General features: G+C 48.4%; 1 protein-coding gene across 2 annotated transcripts; it reads left to right on the top strand.

Moving 5' to 3' along the window:
- Positions 1-8,232: 8,232 nt before the first annotated feature.
- On the top strand, positions 8,233-10,898 carry LOC133911960 (branched-chain-amino-acid aminotransferase 2, chloroplastic-like). Of its 2 annotated transcripts, XM_062354474.1 has the most exons (10): positions 8,233-8,528; positions 8,750-8,826; positions 8,974-9,157; positions 9,280-9,459; positions 9,579-9,710; positions 9,815-9,913; positions 10,022-10,234; positions 10,360-10,472; positions 10,565-10,680; positions 10,766-10,898. In XM_062354474.1, exons 1-9 carry the CDS (start codon positions 8,412-8,414, stop codon positions 10,677-10,679), a joined length of 1,230 nt encoding a protein of 409 aa, XP_062210458.1. In that variant the 5' UTR covers positions 8,233-8,411; the 3' UTR covers position 10,680; positions 10,766-10,898. The 2 variants fall into 2 exon arrangements, with proteins under 2 accessions (XP_062210458.1, XP_062210457.1); XM_062354473.1 differs by having other exon boundaries at positions 10,565-10,898.
- Positions 10,899-16,062: the final 5,164 nt, after the last annotated feature.

Genomic DNA, 16,062 nt, shown 5'->3' with positions numbered 1-16,062 from the left:
CCAATGAAATAGTTGATGAGATAAATTCTTATATATGATAAAACTCGTACCAGGTGAAGATAGAGACTATTTAAGTGCAGATTCTATCTCAAAATGTTTTGATACATGCAATGATGCTGATATTTTATATCCTGTTGAGTATCTTAATACATTAAACACTAATAATTTTCCACAAGATAAACTTTAGCTAAAAGTAGGAGTTCCAGTCATGCTAATAAGAAATCTAAACCAAAGTTTGGGACTATGCAATGGTACTAGACTAATAATAACTAATTTGGGAGACAATGTCATAGAGGCGATTATAATAACAGGAACACATATTGGTGAAAAAACTTATATTCCACGCATTAATCTAACAACAAGAGGATGCTGATGGCCATTTACTTTAAATCGTCATCAATTTCCTATAAAAGTTTGCTATTCAATGACTATAAATAAAAGCCAAGGACAAATATTGTCAAAAGTAGTAGTGTATTTAAGAAAACCTGTATTTACTCATGGGCAATTATATGTTGCAGCATCTCGTGTTACAAGTAAAGATATATTAAAAATACTAATACAGAATGATAATAGGACATGTGGATCAAGGACGCAAAATATAGTCTAAAAGGAAAATTTTCCTTATTTATAACAAAAAAAATATTATACAATCACATGTTCTTCTTTTCTTTTTTTACAGATGAATGTCTACTTGCTTTCACAAATACAACCAGGAGGGTAAAACATATTACATGTGTCAGGGTTTATAGGATGTGGAAATTTAGAGGAAGAAATGAAGAGGATGAGGTTAAGCATCTTGACCTTGTAATCATTTATCAAAGTGTATGTTTATAAAATATTTCAAGCTTTACAATCTGGATTACTATATTATATTACTTATTATTAACTATTTCTTTTACATTCTAAAATAATACGTTTCCTTTTATGGTGACTCCATGTATGCTAAAGTTCCATCTGATACAATACCAATATTAGAATCACGCCTACAGGAAGGCAAAAACCATGCTCAACAATTTGATTTGGCCTGCAATATGCTGATCTCTATTGTTGAAGAACATTATGGTAATATTTAATACAAAAAATTATTTCAACAGCATACTCTTTTGCTTAAGATTTACCTAATTACCTTCATCAGGCGTTGGTTTGTTCACCACAGCGACAAAGCCGAATGATAAGGAGGCCCTTGTGAATGATGCACAAATCCCGACCATTACAGTGGTGAAAAATCTCTTGCGCTTTCCTGTACATGTGACTTTCTTAATGAATTATTTGCTGTTATGGTAACTTAATTGTATGATATTTATGTGCATAGCCTGATCCCCTAAGTTGTTATATTAAGATGCTAGTGACTAGCATGCGGCCTTTAGGAAATGTGCGCCAAGCACCTGTAGTGTAACAATTCATGAATTTCATGTTTGTAGCTCATTCAATTCATATGTCTTATTCAGCTCCTGCAGAATACAACTTACAAGATTAAAAATGCTAAACCATTTTTGTTTTGCAAGATCAAATGTACATATTACCACACTGCCATGGCATATCATCTTCTTTTGCCATAGTTTATGCTGTTCTGTAGCTTCTTTTTAGTTTCTAGCTATTTTTTCAGTTCACGCTCACCTCTTTTATTATTAAAGGCTCCACGTTGCAACATGCAAAAATCATCTACCTATTTTTAGTGCTCTCTTATATGTCGGTGCTGATCCAAATGCAAAGGTATACATTATACCTTGTATTGCTCTTCTTATGTTACCTTTGCATTGAGCATTATTTTCTTTTATTACCTGAGTAACAACCTTAGTTGTATCAAGCTACTATCGCATGGGACATTCTACAGATTCTATGTTTTGATAGGGAAAAGCTTTTACACAAATATGAAACAAAATGGATTTCTATAGTGTGCATTTTCAATATAATTTCTATTGGTTGAGTCCATCTGTATATATACATAACCATGCTGTGAAATTTTTTGTGAGGATTTGACCTGATGTCCATTTTGTGTGAGGATTTCAGACAAGGTGCACACATGCAATTCATTTGTGTGTCACTGGAACTACATTACATGAGCCATTGTAGAGTAATGTTCTGCATAGCCTCAAGATAAATACCGCCTGTAAGAGAGTTACCACAGGAGGACATCAGGGGCGCACCAACGACACGCCAAATTTTCTAGTCCTAACCGAATCCTACTCCTAAGGGCCATCTCCAGTGATTTGATCGGAAGTGTAGCCAACCATTAGTTATGATCCCATTTCACGTTGCGCCATATAAATAGGGGAGCCGATATAGAAAGTGCATCTAGCCCTTAAGTGTGGTTTTAGTAATTAATGATAATACCTACGAACTAACAATGTTGTTAACAATTGTTAGTATGTTGTTCTATAAGTGATGCATGGAGAAGAGATATGCATCAAGATAAATGAGCTCTACGTGATGCTCAGGTAAATGGTGACAGTACCTATAGACTAACAGTTATGTTGAGAATTGTTATTAGGTTATTCCATAAGAGATGCATAAGAAATAAAGTATAGATTCATTGAAGAATGACATGAGATCAAAAGAAATGAATCGCTATCATTGAGCTCTTAGTGATGCTAATGAGAAGAAGGAGAAGCTTATGAAGATTGACAATAAAAGTGAAGGCAAGTTACTTGTGAAGATCGGGTAACTTAGGGTATACAATTGTCAATTAGGTTGTATGGACTAATCTATATGTTATGTGCTTGAGAGTGAGTTAGGGTTACATTCTATAAGAATGCATGAGTTGAATTGAGATATATAATATGCTAAATTGAAAGAGCAAGATCGAGACAAGCTTAGTGGATAACTTATATACTTGAATGCTTACGGTTCATACCTCAATGGTGAACAATGGGAAGAGTGTGAAGATCTCGAATACAAAATGATTTTCTATGACAAGATGGTGAAGGACAAGCAATACTCGAGTGCGATGGACCATCCGGTGATGAAGAACAAGCAAATGACTTGGTGTCGAAGGATCAATGCAGTGGTGAAGGGTTAGTGAAGGCTATGCACCAATGGACCGTGCAATGTCATGGGAAGTTATGGGTGATTTGCATCAATCATATGAAGATCAAGAAGGAAAGAGAGGATGGACATCATTGTTGGAGCATGAAAATGTGCTTCGAACAGAGTGTGGCAAGGGCCTCCCCCAACGAGGAGGCTCAAGCTTATGGATGAACAGTAAGCTGAAAGGAGAGACGAGAGAAAAAATAAAGCTAGTGTAATGGGGGAAAACCACTGGGCTCTCCCTCTCCTGCCCTTTGAGAGCTTATATATCGAGAGAAGGGCAGGGAAAATTACCAGCCTATCCCTAAGATATTATGTAGCAATAATGTATATAGAGGGGTATTTTGAGTATTTCACCCCCTTTAAATATGATGTGGTGGTCGAGATACTATGATAGCTATAGTAATACCACAACGCAACATCTAAATATCTCTAGGCTGGAGTGTTCCCCATCCCCCAACAGTACCCCCTCATCGGCTAGTTCCAAAGTCCCGAGGGGCAAGCATATGTACATAGAACTAGCTCCACCCCTTTTAATAGTAGGCTACCCCAAATTTCCCCCTGTCGCTATGACGCAAATGTCATCGTCAAGGAGTGAAGAGTCACAAGGCTCTTCGGGGTCGCACACCGGGGCAATGGTACCGTGGCCCAAAAGAGCCACATCACTCAGAGCGCCACTGTGGTCGGACTCGACGGAGGTGTGGCTATCTGAAATGCAGCTACAAGGGCCGAGGTGAGGATGATGGTGAGGCAGAAGGAGGCAGTACGTTATCCCCTCAACAGTGGACGTGGTGGGGCTTGACGGAGGAAGAGTCATCTGGAGCCCCCCTCGGCGGTAGCTGGAGATGAAGTTGATGGCGAGGCCGAGGGGGCAGTATGCTACCCCTCGGTGTTACACGCAACAAGGCCTATCGAAGGTTGGGCTGTCCGGAGCCCCCCGTGTCGATAGCCGTAGACGGAGTCAATGACGAGGATGAGGGGGTAGGATGCTACCCCATCAGCGATAAGCGCGGCAGGGCACGTTGGAGGCTAGGTCGTCCAGAGCCCCCCATGTCGGTAGCAGGAGACAGAGTCGATGGCGAGGCCGAGGGGGAAGTACGCTGCCTCCTCAGCGATAAGCGCGGTGGGGCTCATGGGAGGCTGGGTCGTCCGGAGCTCCTCGTGTCGGTAGCCAAAGACCAAGTCGATAGCAAGGCCAAGAGGGGCAGTATGCTACCCCATAAGCGGTAAGCACAGCAGGGCTTGTTGGATGTTGGGTCATCCGGAGCCCCCCGCATCGGTAGCTAGAGACAAAGTCAATAGCGAGGTCGAGGGGGGAAGTACGCTACCCCCTCAGGAGTAAGCGTGATGGGGCTTATGGGAAGCTGGGCCATCCGAAGGCCCTGCGTCGATAGCTGGAGACAGAGTTGATCTCGATTCTTGCACCGGTCCGGTAATTCTTTGAAAATAATGTGTTTTCACAGGGTTTAGCAAAATTCTGCAACTTGTATAGGATCGATCAAGCCTTTTTGGAGCTAGTGAAATTTGGCAACTTGTGCAGAATTGACCAAGCCTTTTTGGAGTCAGTAAAATATTGCAACCTGTGCAGGATCAACCAAGCCTTTTGGCTCCCTGATTCCCCGTCCCCCCTTGCGCTTTTTGGATGTGAGCGGGTGGATGGCGTGTTCTATTAGCGCTATTGTCATGGATTTAGGCATGGCAGGGAAGCTTCTAAGGCGGTTATACCACATGTAAGTATATGAATACGTACGTAGGTAAGTATGGATGTATGAATATGTGTGCGTATGTATGTATGATGTATGAATAAAATTGTACTGCGTTGACTGCACCTTTTTCCTTACAATTTTGGTCACACCAACGCTTCGCTTGTCTCCCCCTTTCCTGGCTCCCTCGCACTTTGTGGTTGTAAGTGGCTAGTGGGTGCAATTCTTTAGGGGTGCTTAGTTGCGTTGGGTGTGAGCAGAGTAAAACTTTTCATTGGCTAGTGGTTAGATGGATACCTCTCTGGCACATAGGCTAGACCTTCAAGATGCCGGAGGGTCTATACCTCTCCGACGCGTAGGCTAAGCCTTAAAGATGCTAGAGGGTCCATACCTCTTCGGCGTGTAGGCTGAGCCTTAAAGATGGTAGAGAATCCATACCTCCCTGGCACGTAAGCTGGACCTTAAAGATACCGGAGGGTTCTACCTCTCCGTCATGGAGGCTATGCCTTCAATATGGTGGAGGATATACATATCTCTGGCACATAGGCTGGGCCTTGAAGATGCCGAAGGGTTTTACCTCTCCATCGCGGAGGCTATACCTTCAAGATGGTGGAGGATCCACAGCTCTCTGGCACATATGCTAGGCCTTAAAGATGCCGAAGGGTTCTACCTCTCTGCCACGGAGGCTATGCCTTAAGGATGGTGGAGGGTCCACAACCCTTCAGGATGGCAGAGGGTTTTTAAGACATGTTTTTAAGAGCTCTCTGCTACCGAGGCTATGCCATCGGGTGTAGAGGTTTTCAAGACATCTCTGCCGCCGAGGCCACACCTTCAGGCACGGAGGTTTTTGAGGCATCTCCGCGTGCGGAGGTTTTTGAGGCAACTCCATGTGCATACGTTTTTGAGACATCTCTGTTTGCGGAGGTTTTTGAGACATCTTCACGTGCAGAGGTTTTCGAGACATCTCCACGGGTTTTTAAGATATCTATGTTTGTAGAGGTTTTTTTTATGTCTATGCACTATTTGAGCAAAGGCATAACTTAATACTAAGTTTTGTACCTTATTATTATTAGTGAATAACTTAATACTAAGTTTTGTACCTTATTATTATTAGCGGAAGCCCCTGGCGTGAGATGCTCCGGCTCGAGCGGCTCTGGTGTAAGGTGTAGCGGGGCGGAGGCCCCTGGCGTGAGCTGCTCCAGCGTGAGGCCTCCGGGGCGTAGAGGGACTTCGGCAGCCGGCGGAAGGGCTTCGACGCGGAGTGCTGCAGGGCTTCGATAGCGGGGCGAGGCTTTGGCCGAGCGAGTGAAGACCGTCGCGGTGGGGCTCCGGTCGAGCTCATAGAGGCTTCGACTAAGGCCAAGGTGGATGGAGAAATCAAGTGAACTTCATCAAGCTTCTAAAAGATCAAGAGATGGTCGATATGAGAAGTGAGGGTGAACATCATCATCAAGCTCAAGTGAAGAGTTGATGACAACCTAGAAAAAACATCGGGACTCGGATGATGTGTTCGTCAAGTCCAACGGGATGGCTAGCTCAAGGCAAAAGTATAAAATGTAGGTATTTTCTTTTGCCGGTCAATGATGATTAGAGAAGAGAAATGACCGGATTGATAGATAATTGTTATACTATTAAGAGGGGTCTTGACGATTGCTTGAGTTTTACCATGTGTCGATAAGCTCAATCTTGCATATGCATATTTTCTTTAGTAGGATGCTATAGTTTGCAAATGGGTTATGCAAATAGCTCAAGTCTATATTCCTACTTTGTGTGGCATGTCACTAAGTTTGTAAGTGGTCATTAGTCACTGTAACACTTTGCCTTGGTGTGATGTTTTTATTGAAAATGGGCTAATGACATTAGCCTTACAATGGGTGGGGGGAGGGAATGTTGGCATTTTGATCTTGGTCACCGTATCCTAACTGAATCCTACTCCAAAGTGCCACCTCCCACGCTTTGATCGGAAGTGTAGCCAACTATTGGTTACGGTCACGTTTCACATTGCATCATATAAATAGGGGGATCCGGCACCTTATATGCTAAATTTTTCCCGTGAGGTTTATCCTTTCCCGAACAAACTCTAAACCCTAGCAATCATAAAGGTGCACTAGTGAAACAAAGACTGCCGCTACCGTCAGACACACCATCATTCCGGTGATGACTCCTACACCAACAGGATCTACATCAACTACGACTATACACTACACCGACATCATCTCCAACCCCGACACGGCAACGATCTTCATTAACTTGTACACCATCGCTCTATCCCGAGTCGCCACCAACACCTAATGCCTTCGACTCAATTGGGTAGGTTCATGCTTCCGCATGTATTAGAGGTGTTCCATTTCTAGAGCTAGAGCTTATGATGATTAAGTCAGAGATTAGGACTAATAAGCCTCCGACGCATAACAACGTAGCTAGCTATTAGCATAAAGAACACATATACTGCATTTCGTTCATTCTGTGGGGGCACGAACAGGCATTAATTGTCACTTGGGTGCACAGTCAGACGATCCCATCCACTTAATAATGAGTGCCCATCCTCGGTAGACCAGGATCTTCTGACACGTACTCGTCGCGCGGGTACGCGGGGGAGTCATCACGCTCCTTTGCGGCTGCAACTAACTAAAATATATCCCAAGATACATGAAGACAGCAAGTCATGGACTGCATGCAGACGTAGCTCAGTAGATAAGCAGCAGCCCGATCGCTGCGAGAGGAAAAACCAAAGAGGATAAGCGAGCAGGGGCTGCCTGCGCGTCGCCAGCTCAAAAGAGTACTGGTTGATGAGGCAACCTCCCATGAGCACAAGAAAAGAAAACGAAGCACAAACAGATTTGGATACCAGCAACCCTACTGAAAGCGAAAGCAGTCGCATGCACGGTCAAAAGTCTGTAAACTATCCTCCAGTTCTCCGAGATATGCGAGGGAAATTAAGCGTTTCGTTCACTGCGGCACGATGGGAGCTTTGCCGTCGTCGATGGCTACGCGGCGGAGCCCTGAGACGCTCGGAAAGGCAACTAGACTTATCTCATTCATCTATTCCTCTTATTTAATATCTATCTATCCGTTAATTCTCTCATATACTTTATAATTTTTTAATATAATTTTTCGATACAAATCAAATATCCTAATAATCATACGTCCTCCGACTTGCGTGCGTGCAGCCAGGCACCGGCAGCTTTGTGCCCTCCTACGGCCGGAGCAGCAGGTCCCTCTCTAAGAAAAGGCTGCTGCTGCTCCATACCCTGTTGCGATGGAAGTAGCGTTGCATGCAATTGGCTGCACGTTCCCTGCCAAATCAACGCCACCAGTGCACATACCTTTCCGCAGGACTAGGAGTAGAATACGGCATTGAAATCGAGCACGTGCCTAGTTATCGACGGCTTGCATGCGTCTAAGCCATATCATAGACCGACTTACTTTTTCTGCTCAGCGGTCTACGTTCTCATCCACATATGGCATATCGTACCCACTTAAATCCTAACTCTAACGAGCCGGTCGATCAGTCATTGTACATTGCTGGCTGGGAAGGCTGGAGCTTCCAAGTCCTTGAAGAGGCTTTCTGGAGCTTCCAAGTCCTTGAAGAGGCTTTTTTTTCAAGAGGTGTCCTTGAAGAGCTTGCCGAAAGTACGTACGAGACCATCGTAGCGGTGGGGTGTAGTGGGCCGCGTGCGCATGGGCATGGCAGTGCTGTCGTCTGCGAAGGGCGCCGTTCTCCCGTGCGCTTGCAGCGGCCGAGCCCTGGCCCTGGCGAGGGTCCTGGGGAGCGGCCTCCGCGGGGCGTTCGCAACGGTGCGTGCGCGATTCTCTTGTTTGCAGTTCAGATCCTATCTCTTCCTCCGCGTGCGATCGTGCATGAGCCGGATGTTTTAATTCGTTCGTTGGTAATCGACTTATCGTCTTGTTTTCGCTGCTCTGTGGCCGTGTCCAAGATGGTTCTTCTTCCTGCTGCGATGTGATCGAGGTTCAGAGCTCCGAGTAACCGCCTCCTTTTCGCTGCTCTCAACGTGCAGGCCGGAGGCAGCAGCAGCTCGCTTCTCCCGCGCCGGTGGGCGTCGTCGCTGCCGCAGCAGCTGGAACCCGCCGACAGGTGAGTGTCATGCAGATTCTGATCTCGAGGACAGGTTCTTCCTCTCCCGTGGATCTCCGATTCTCCGTTTTTATTCACGGCCGACAGCTGCTGCTTGTGCCATTTCCCACCGCAACATGCATGTATGGACGTGCTGCCTCCCTGCAGATCCGACGAGGAGAGCGGCGGAGAAATCGACTGGGACAACCTCGGGTTCGGGCTGACCCCGACCGACTACATGTACGTCATGCGGTGCTCGCTGGAAGACTGCGGCGTCTTCTCCGGCGGCAAGCTCAGCCGCTATGGCAACATCGAGCTCAGCCCCTCCTCCGGTGTCCTCAACTACGGCCAGGTCCGTTCAAAGACTCGTGGAGTTCACAGTTCTCCAGATAAAATTATTGATGACAGTCACAGATAGACACCGACGAACGTTTCTTATTTCTTACTTTCACGCACGCAACCACCTGTGCGCAGGGGCTGTTCGAGGGGATGAAGGCTCACCGGCGGCCGGACCGGGCGGGGTACACGCTGTTCCGGCCGGAGGAGAACGCGCGGCGGATGCAGCACGGCGCCGAGCGCATGTGCATGCCGGCCCCGTCGGTCGAGCAGTTCGTTGACGCCGTCAAGCAGACCGTCCTCGCCAACAGGCGCTGGGTACGTACCTACGTTCACGCGCGCCGGCGCCACACCGATAATCCTGTGATGATCTCACGTGAATGCGCGTCAAACTTTCGTGGGATCTTGATTTATTTCTGACATCGCTCGCGTTCCAGGTGCCGCCGCAAGGAAAGGGAGCCCTGTACCTCAGGCCTCTGCTCATCGGGAGCGGCCCGATTCTTGGGTTGGCTCCGGCTCCCGAGTACACGTTCCTGATCTATGCCGCACCCGTAGGAAACTACTTCAAGGTCAGTGCCATATTGATTAAACACAGTGCAGTTAACCTGCGCACTCACCATCCTTGAGCCTGAACGAAATCTGAGTAGTGCAACCCCGCGAGCTCAATTTTCAGGAGGGCCTCGCACCGATAAACCTGGTCATCGAGGACGGGATCCACCGCGCGATGCCGGGCGGGACCGGCGGGGTCAAGACGATCACCAACTACGCCCCGGTATGTAGGGAAATCGCCTGACGCGTCGGAGATCTGTTGCGCGTATTCGACGTAGTGGTGCGCATTGTACAGTAACTGACTGGCTGACCTGTGGAGATTGATCTGCAGGTGCTCAAGCCGCAGATGGACGCCAAGAGCAAAGGGTTCACGGACGTGCTGTACCTCGACTCGGTCCACAAGAGGTACCTGGAGGAGGTCTCCTCGTGCAACGTGTTCGTCGTCAAGGGCGGCGTCGTCGCCACGCCGGCCACCAGGGGCACCATCCTGCCGGGGATCACGCGCAAGAGCGTCATCGAGCTCGCCACGGACCGCGGCTACAAGGTAAGTCTGGTGCACTGGGCTGTTCTATCATTTTAACCTGTCTGTCTGTTCGTATCACATAAATCAGGCCAATGTTCAGTCAGCAACCTCTGAACCGTGCGATTCCGATGCATCTGGCAAAACAGGTTGAGGAACGCCTCGTTTCCATCGACGATTTGATGGACGCAGACGAGGTCTTCTGCACCGGGACAGCGGTGGTGGTTGCTCCGGTGTCGACAGTTACCTACCAGGGGCAAAAGTAAATTTCCAACTCGATCGATATTTCTCAGAAGAGTGCATGAAAAGAAGCGGAATCGCTGATCATTTCATCGGACTTTATGGGTGTTTCAGGTACGATTTCAGAACTGGCCCAGACACAGTGTCGCAGAAACTGCACACGGCTCTGACTTCCATTCAGATGGGCCTGGCCGAGGACAAGAAAGGATGGACAGTGGCAATAGATTAAGGTGAGCGTGGGGCCGACGAGTCTCAATCATTAATCTGTTCTTCAGATTTGTCATTGTAAATAATCATGGTATTATCTTATGATAGAACCGGGCCATTGATCACAAGTAAGATTTGGGCAATGGAAGAAGCAAAGAATAGATCTTTGTGCTTTGGACAAAATAAACCGTGTGTTCATGCTCATGCCTATCATTGAGGCAATTGATCAACCATCGGTTTCCTTTGGTTGTGCATTGATCTTGCATCATGAGACCCCTGCATCGACAGTTCCATTTCCTCGTACGTCACAAGCCCGTGATCCAGCGGTTGATGCTGTAAATGCAATTACTGTGCACATAGCCGTAACAGGATAACACAAGCGAACGACAACACTTGGATGAATTTGCACGGGACGAAAAGAACGGACACCGAATTGCAGCAAGGTCAGAAGTCATTTTAGATCGTTGAGTCCACGTAGGCATTCCAATCGAAACACGAAGCGTTTGCTTGTCGCCGGCACATGCATGCTAGTGGATCCTTTCGCGATCCACAGCAAGAACTTACAATACGGAGACGATACGTGTCTTCCTTCCAGCAGGTCGATCCGACGAGTGGTCACGCATGATAACGTGCACACCTCAGTGGTTCCGAGATTATGTATTGAGCTGATCTATGTAAAAGGCTAAGGTGACAGAGGAATATGGATAATTTATTTATATTTTAATATTTTTTAAGATCTATAAGCATCAGATATGTAAATAGAAGTCGGTTGTATTTTCTTTATTTAAATTGTGCTCGTCAATACTCGAACTCGAGACCTATAGTCCTGATACCATATTGAGTTGTATATATCACCAATGAGTTGCACCTAGAAGCCTAAGCTAACCGGAAAAAATAGACAATTCACTTATACTTTAATACTGTGTAGGAGTACGGATCAGGAGTATAGTGCTTGATCTTTCTAACCTTGCTTCATTTGATTGTGAATGCGTTTGTTGGCGCTCACACGAAATCTAGGGCCTATAGGGACATAGAATTCCAAGAATTTTTACCCAAAGCAGCCTGATTTGTCATGACCGCTATGGGGGGAAACGCTCTAGCCTAAGATATTAATTAGATGAGGCCTTATTGCATTACTATAGCACTATAATATCACATGTAAAGGGGTGAAAGACTCTAAATACCCTTCTATATATATGATTGTGACATAATATCTCAAGAGCAATATGGTATTTTCCCTCTATTAAAAAAGCCCTCGAAGGGCAGGAGAGAGGACGGAGACTTTTCCCCGTCTCTTTACACATACTCTCTCTTTCTTCATCCTCTAAAAAAAGACTCTTACATCATCTTCAAGCTTGAGTCCTCTTTAATGAGCAGGACTCTCGTCATGTTCTGTTGGGCACATTTTTTGTGCCCCAACAGGTAGCGTCGTCCGTGGGGAGAGATACAAGAAGTCATGTTAGAAACGAGGCCGAGAGCACATCGGGAGGAGGGAACATGGAAACCTAACGCTATCGCATAGCTCGAACTTCGAGCATAGCGTCGCACAGTTCACCATCATTATCTCCAGGTCGAGCATGTGGTCATCAAGCCGCTAGCACTGTAAACGTCCTTGCTCTCCACATGAGGGAGTCTCCATCGAGCTGCTGCCGACGTGCGAGCTCATCTGCGGCCTCTATCATGGGGCGTTCCCACACGCACCAGCTCGTCGTCAGCCACATGAGCAAGCGAGAATCGGGACGCTCACCGAACGGGCTTGCCATCTTCCTGCCATGGCCACAAGGGAGTTGTTGTCGTGTTACACCATGCTGCGCTGGCCAAGCTCGTCATCACCGTGAGGTACGAGAGGGTTCCACCACGTCGTTCTGTGGCATGTCTACGACTGGGGGACACCTTCGCATACACTCTGGAGAGACCACGAAGGCCCCCTCGACCCCTCCCGCTTAACGCAAGGTACATATCTCGCACGGGCATGAGCAGACCCTAGGGTAGCGTATGTGGCCTCCATACCAAACTAGAAGCAGTTGTTAACCGCAAACAGTAGAAACATAGTGGCTCGCGCGTCCGTGCGCCCTGCGAAGAGAAAAGGAGCGTAAGGAGGCTCGTGCAGCATGAGTGCAGTAGACTAAACGCGCAACATGTCTTAGCAGGTAAGCTACGGTGCGACCACATTCGCCTAACATGCACTCAGTGTGGGCTCCTGACGTAGCCACTGACCACAACAAGGCATGATGCCGTAATGCTTGACCAGAGTCTTCACCTGGTGAGATCATGACATTGGGGTACTTTTTAATAGGTGTAGGGGATAATATTATATTTATTGTCAGTATTTACTCCTTTCGGTCATGGGTACCTACCTAACTTGATCATACCGTAGGAGTTAATTCACCTGCTAGCCACTCTTTTTAAAAGGCTAAAATATCTTGAGATGGGTAACTACTAGCCACCCTTTTAAAAAAAAAGACAGTACACTTAAGTCCAGAGCATGTGAGCTTGAGCATGGTCCAAAAGTTTGCCCCATTTATTAGCATTTTTTTAAGTTATATGATAGCCAGCTGCAGTGCCTGACCGGCCACCTGCATGCATGTCCTTGACCGTAGAATTAAAACAAGCAATGCACATGCACAAGCAGACGCAATATGATATATAGCATGCATAGGTTCATGAGTATGCATATTGCAGAAATTATAAGCATGTAAGGGGCATCCGGCCTCGTCTACGTTATTCCATGCATGCTATTGCAAGGTTCGCAAGCACATTCATGTAACTAAAGTACATGCGTGCATACGTACGAGCAGACTACGCAGATAAATCACATATATAACTCCAGTTAACCTTGTATAGCTAGCGGCACCATTGACCTTGCAGCTTCGGTTTCTTTTGGCAGCGACCGCCTAGATGATGCTGAGTTAATTCTTAGTTACCTCGCATAACATAGCCTCGAAGGGCGCCACGGCAAAAGACTATGATGATGACCTAAATAAGCTCATCACAGTGACATTAGTTCCGCACCTTGCCGATCATAGGTTTCGGTCGCGAGACACATTGCCTCGATGGTCCTAAGGCTCGGCAGACACCTCGATGGCTTTGGCCTCAGGTGTAAAAATAAAAGCTCATGACGATGGTCTAAATAAACCCATGACAGTGGCACTTACTCCGCACCTCGTAGCCTATAGGCCTTGGTCGCCTGACACACTGCCTCGACGGCGCTGCGCCTTGACAAAAGTCCACAATGATGGCAAAAGGCCATCACGGTGGCACTTCCTCTGCCACCTCAGAGGCCCTAAGTCTCCATCGCGTTGAGTGTATATTTCTCTACCACCTCAGAGGACCTAAGCCTATGTCGCGTCGAGCGTACTCTCCACCACCACCTCACGAGCTATAGCCCTCCATCGCGTCGAGCGTAAATTCCTCCACCACCTCAGAGACCCTAAACCTCCATCGCGTCAAGCGTACCCTCCTTCGCTACCTCGCTGGCTATAGGCCTCCGTCATGTCGAGCGTAAATTCTTCCGCCACCCCGCAGACTATAGGCCTCCATCGCGTCAAGCGTACAGTCCTCCGCCACCTCGCAGGCTATAGGCATCCATCATGTTGAGCATAAATTCCTTTGCCACCCCGCATGCTATAGGACTTCGTCACGCCGAGCGTAAATTCCTCTACCGCCTCGAAGGCCATAGGCCTCCGTGGCATCAAGCGTCAATCCCTGCACCGCGAAGGTCGCTGGCTTCGATCGGATTGAGTTGCAACTCTGAGGACGAGAACCTCACAATAAAATCACTAGTGTGCTATGTTGTCACTCCAGTCCCACCTAAGGGTCTCTACAGACGTGCCCTCCTCTCACTTGCAAATGAAAGATTCGAGGGGGTAAGGGGATGATGCTCCACACAGTATACATTGCATGTATGTTACAGGACGTGTCCACCGCTTGCTTATGACCGAGAAACGCAGAAAGCCAAGGGGTCAGAAAGCCCATGATGGCAGGCACCACACAAAGCAGGATCAGGAACAATGCAAGGGTCGAGATTCCAAGAAACTTGAGTGGGACTCAGAATAGGTTGGCTCCGGGGCACACCGTAATCATAACGACCCCTCGCCCCGCTTTCGTCGAGCCTTTCCACGGCTACTGTTGAGGGGATTACGGACTGCCTCCCTCAGCCTCGCCGCCGACTTCACCTCCGGCCACCGCCACTGGGCTCCGAACCACACTACCTCCATCGAATCTCATCACGGCTACCGTTGAGGGAGTCATGGACCATCTCTCTTAGCCTCACCGTTGAACATCACCTCTGCCCACCACCGCGAGGATCCGGGCCGCACTGCCTCCGTCGAGCATCACCGCGGCTACCACTGAGGGGGTCACAGACCGCCTCCCTCAGCCTCGCTATCGACATCCCCTTCAGCCTCGCCGCAATGCTCCAGCCGGCCTCGCCTCCATAGAGCATCACCGCGTCTACTGCTGAGGGGGTCGTGGACTGTCTCCCTCAGCCTCGCCATCAACATCGTCACGGGACTCCGGACCGCACTACCTCCATAGAGCTTCGTCGTGGCTACCGCTAAGGGGGTCGCAGACCGCCTCCCTCAGCCTCGTCGTCGATATCGCCTTCGGCCTTGCCGTGACACTCCGACCAGCCTCACCTCCGTAAAGCATCGCCTCGACTACTTGCTAAGGGGGGTTGCAAACTGCCTACCTCAGCCTCGCCATCGACTTCACCTCCAGCCAGCGTCGCGGGGCTCCAGACTGCACTGCCTCTATCAAGCCTCGCCGCGGTTATCGCTGAGGGGATTGTGAACTGCCTCCCTCAGCCTCGCCATCGACTTCACCTCTGGGCACCGCCATGGGGATCCAGACCACACTGCCTTCATTGAGCCTCGCCACGGCTATCGCTAAGGGGATTGTGGATCGCACCCCTCAGCATTGTCGTCGACATCGCTTCCTGCCACCACCGCGACGCTCCGACGGGCCTCGCCACCGTTGAGCATCACTGCGACAACTTGTTGAGGCAGTTGCGAACTACATTTCTCAGCCTCGCCATTGACTTCACCTCCGGCCACCACCGTTGGGTTCCGAAACCGCATTGCCTCCGTCAAGCCTCGCCGCGACTATTGCTTAGGGGGTTGCGAACCACCACGCTCAACCGCGACGCTCCGACGGGCCTCGCCACCGTTGAGCATCGCCGCGACAACTTGTTGAGGCAATTGCGAACTACATTTCTCAGCCTCGCCGTTGACTTCACCTCCGGCCACCACCGCTGGGTTCCGAAACCACATTGCCTCCGTCAAGCCTCGCCGCGACTATCGCTTAGGGGGTTGCGAATCACCTCCCTCAACCTCACTGTCGACTTCACCTCCGGCTATCGCCACGGGGCTCTGGACCGTACTGCCTCTGTCGAGCCTCATCGCAGC

This window comes from Phragmites australis, chromosome 3 (genome assembly GCF_958298935.1).
Source record: "Phragmites australis chromosome 3, lpPhrAust1.1, whole genome shotgun sequence".
Taxonomy (NCBI): domain Eukaryota; kingdom Viridiplantae; phylum Streptophyta; class Magnoliopsida; order Poales; family Poaceae; genus Phragmites; species Phragmites australis.
The sequence above is the reverse complement of the archived record's forward strand: the minus strand, read 5'-3'. Positions and strand labels throughout refer to the sequence as shown.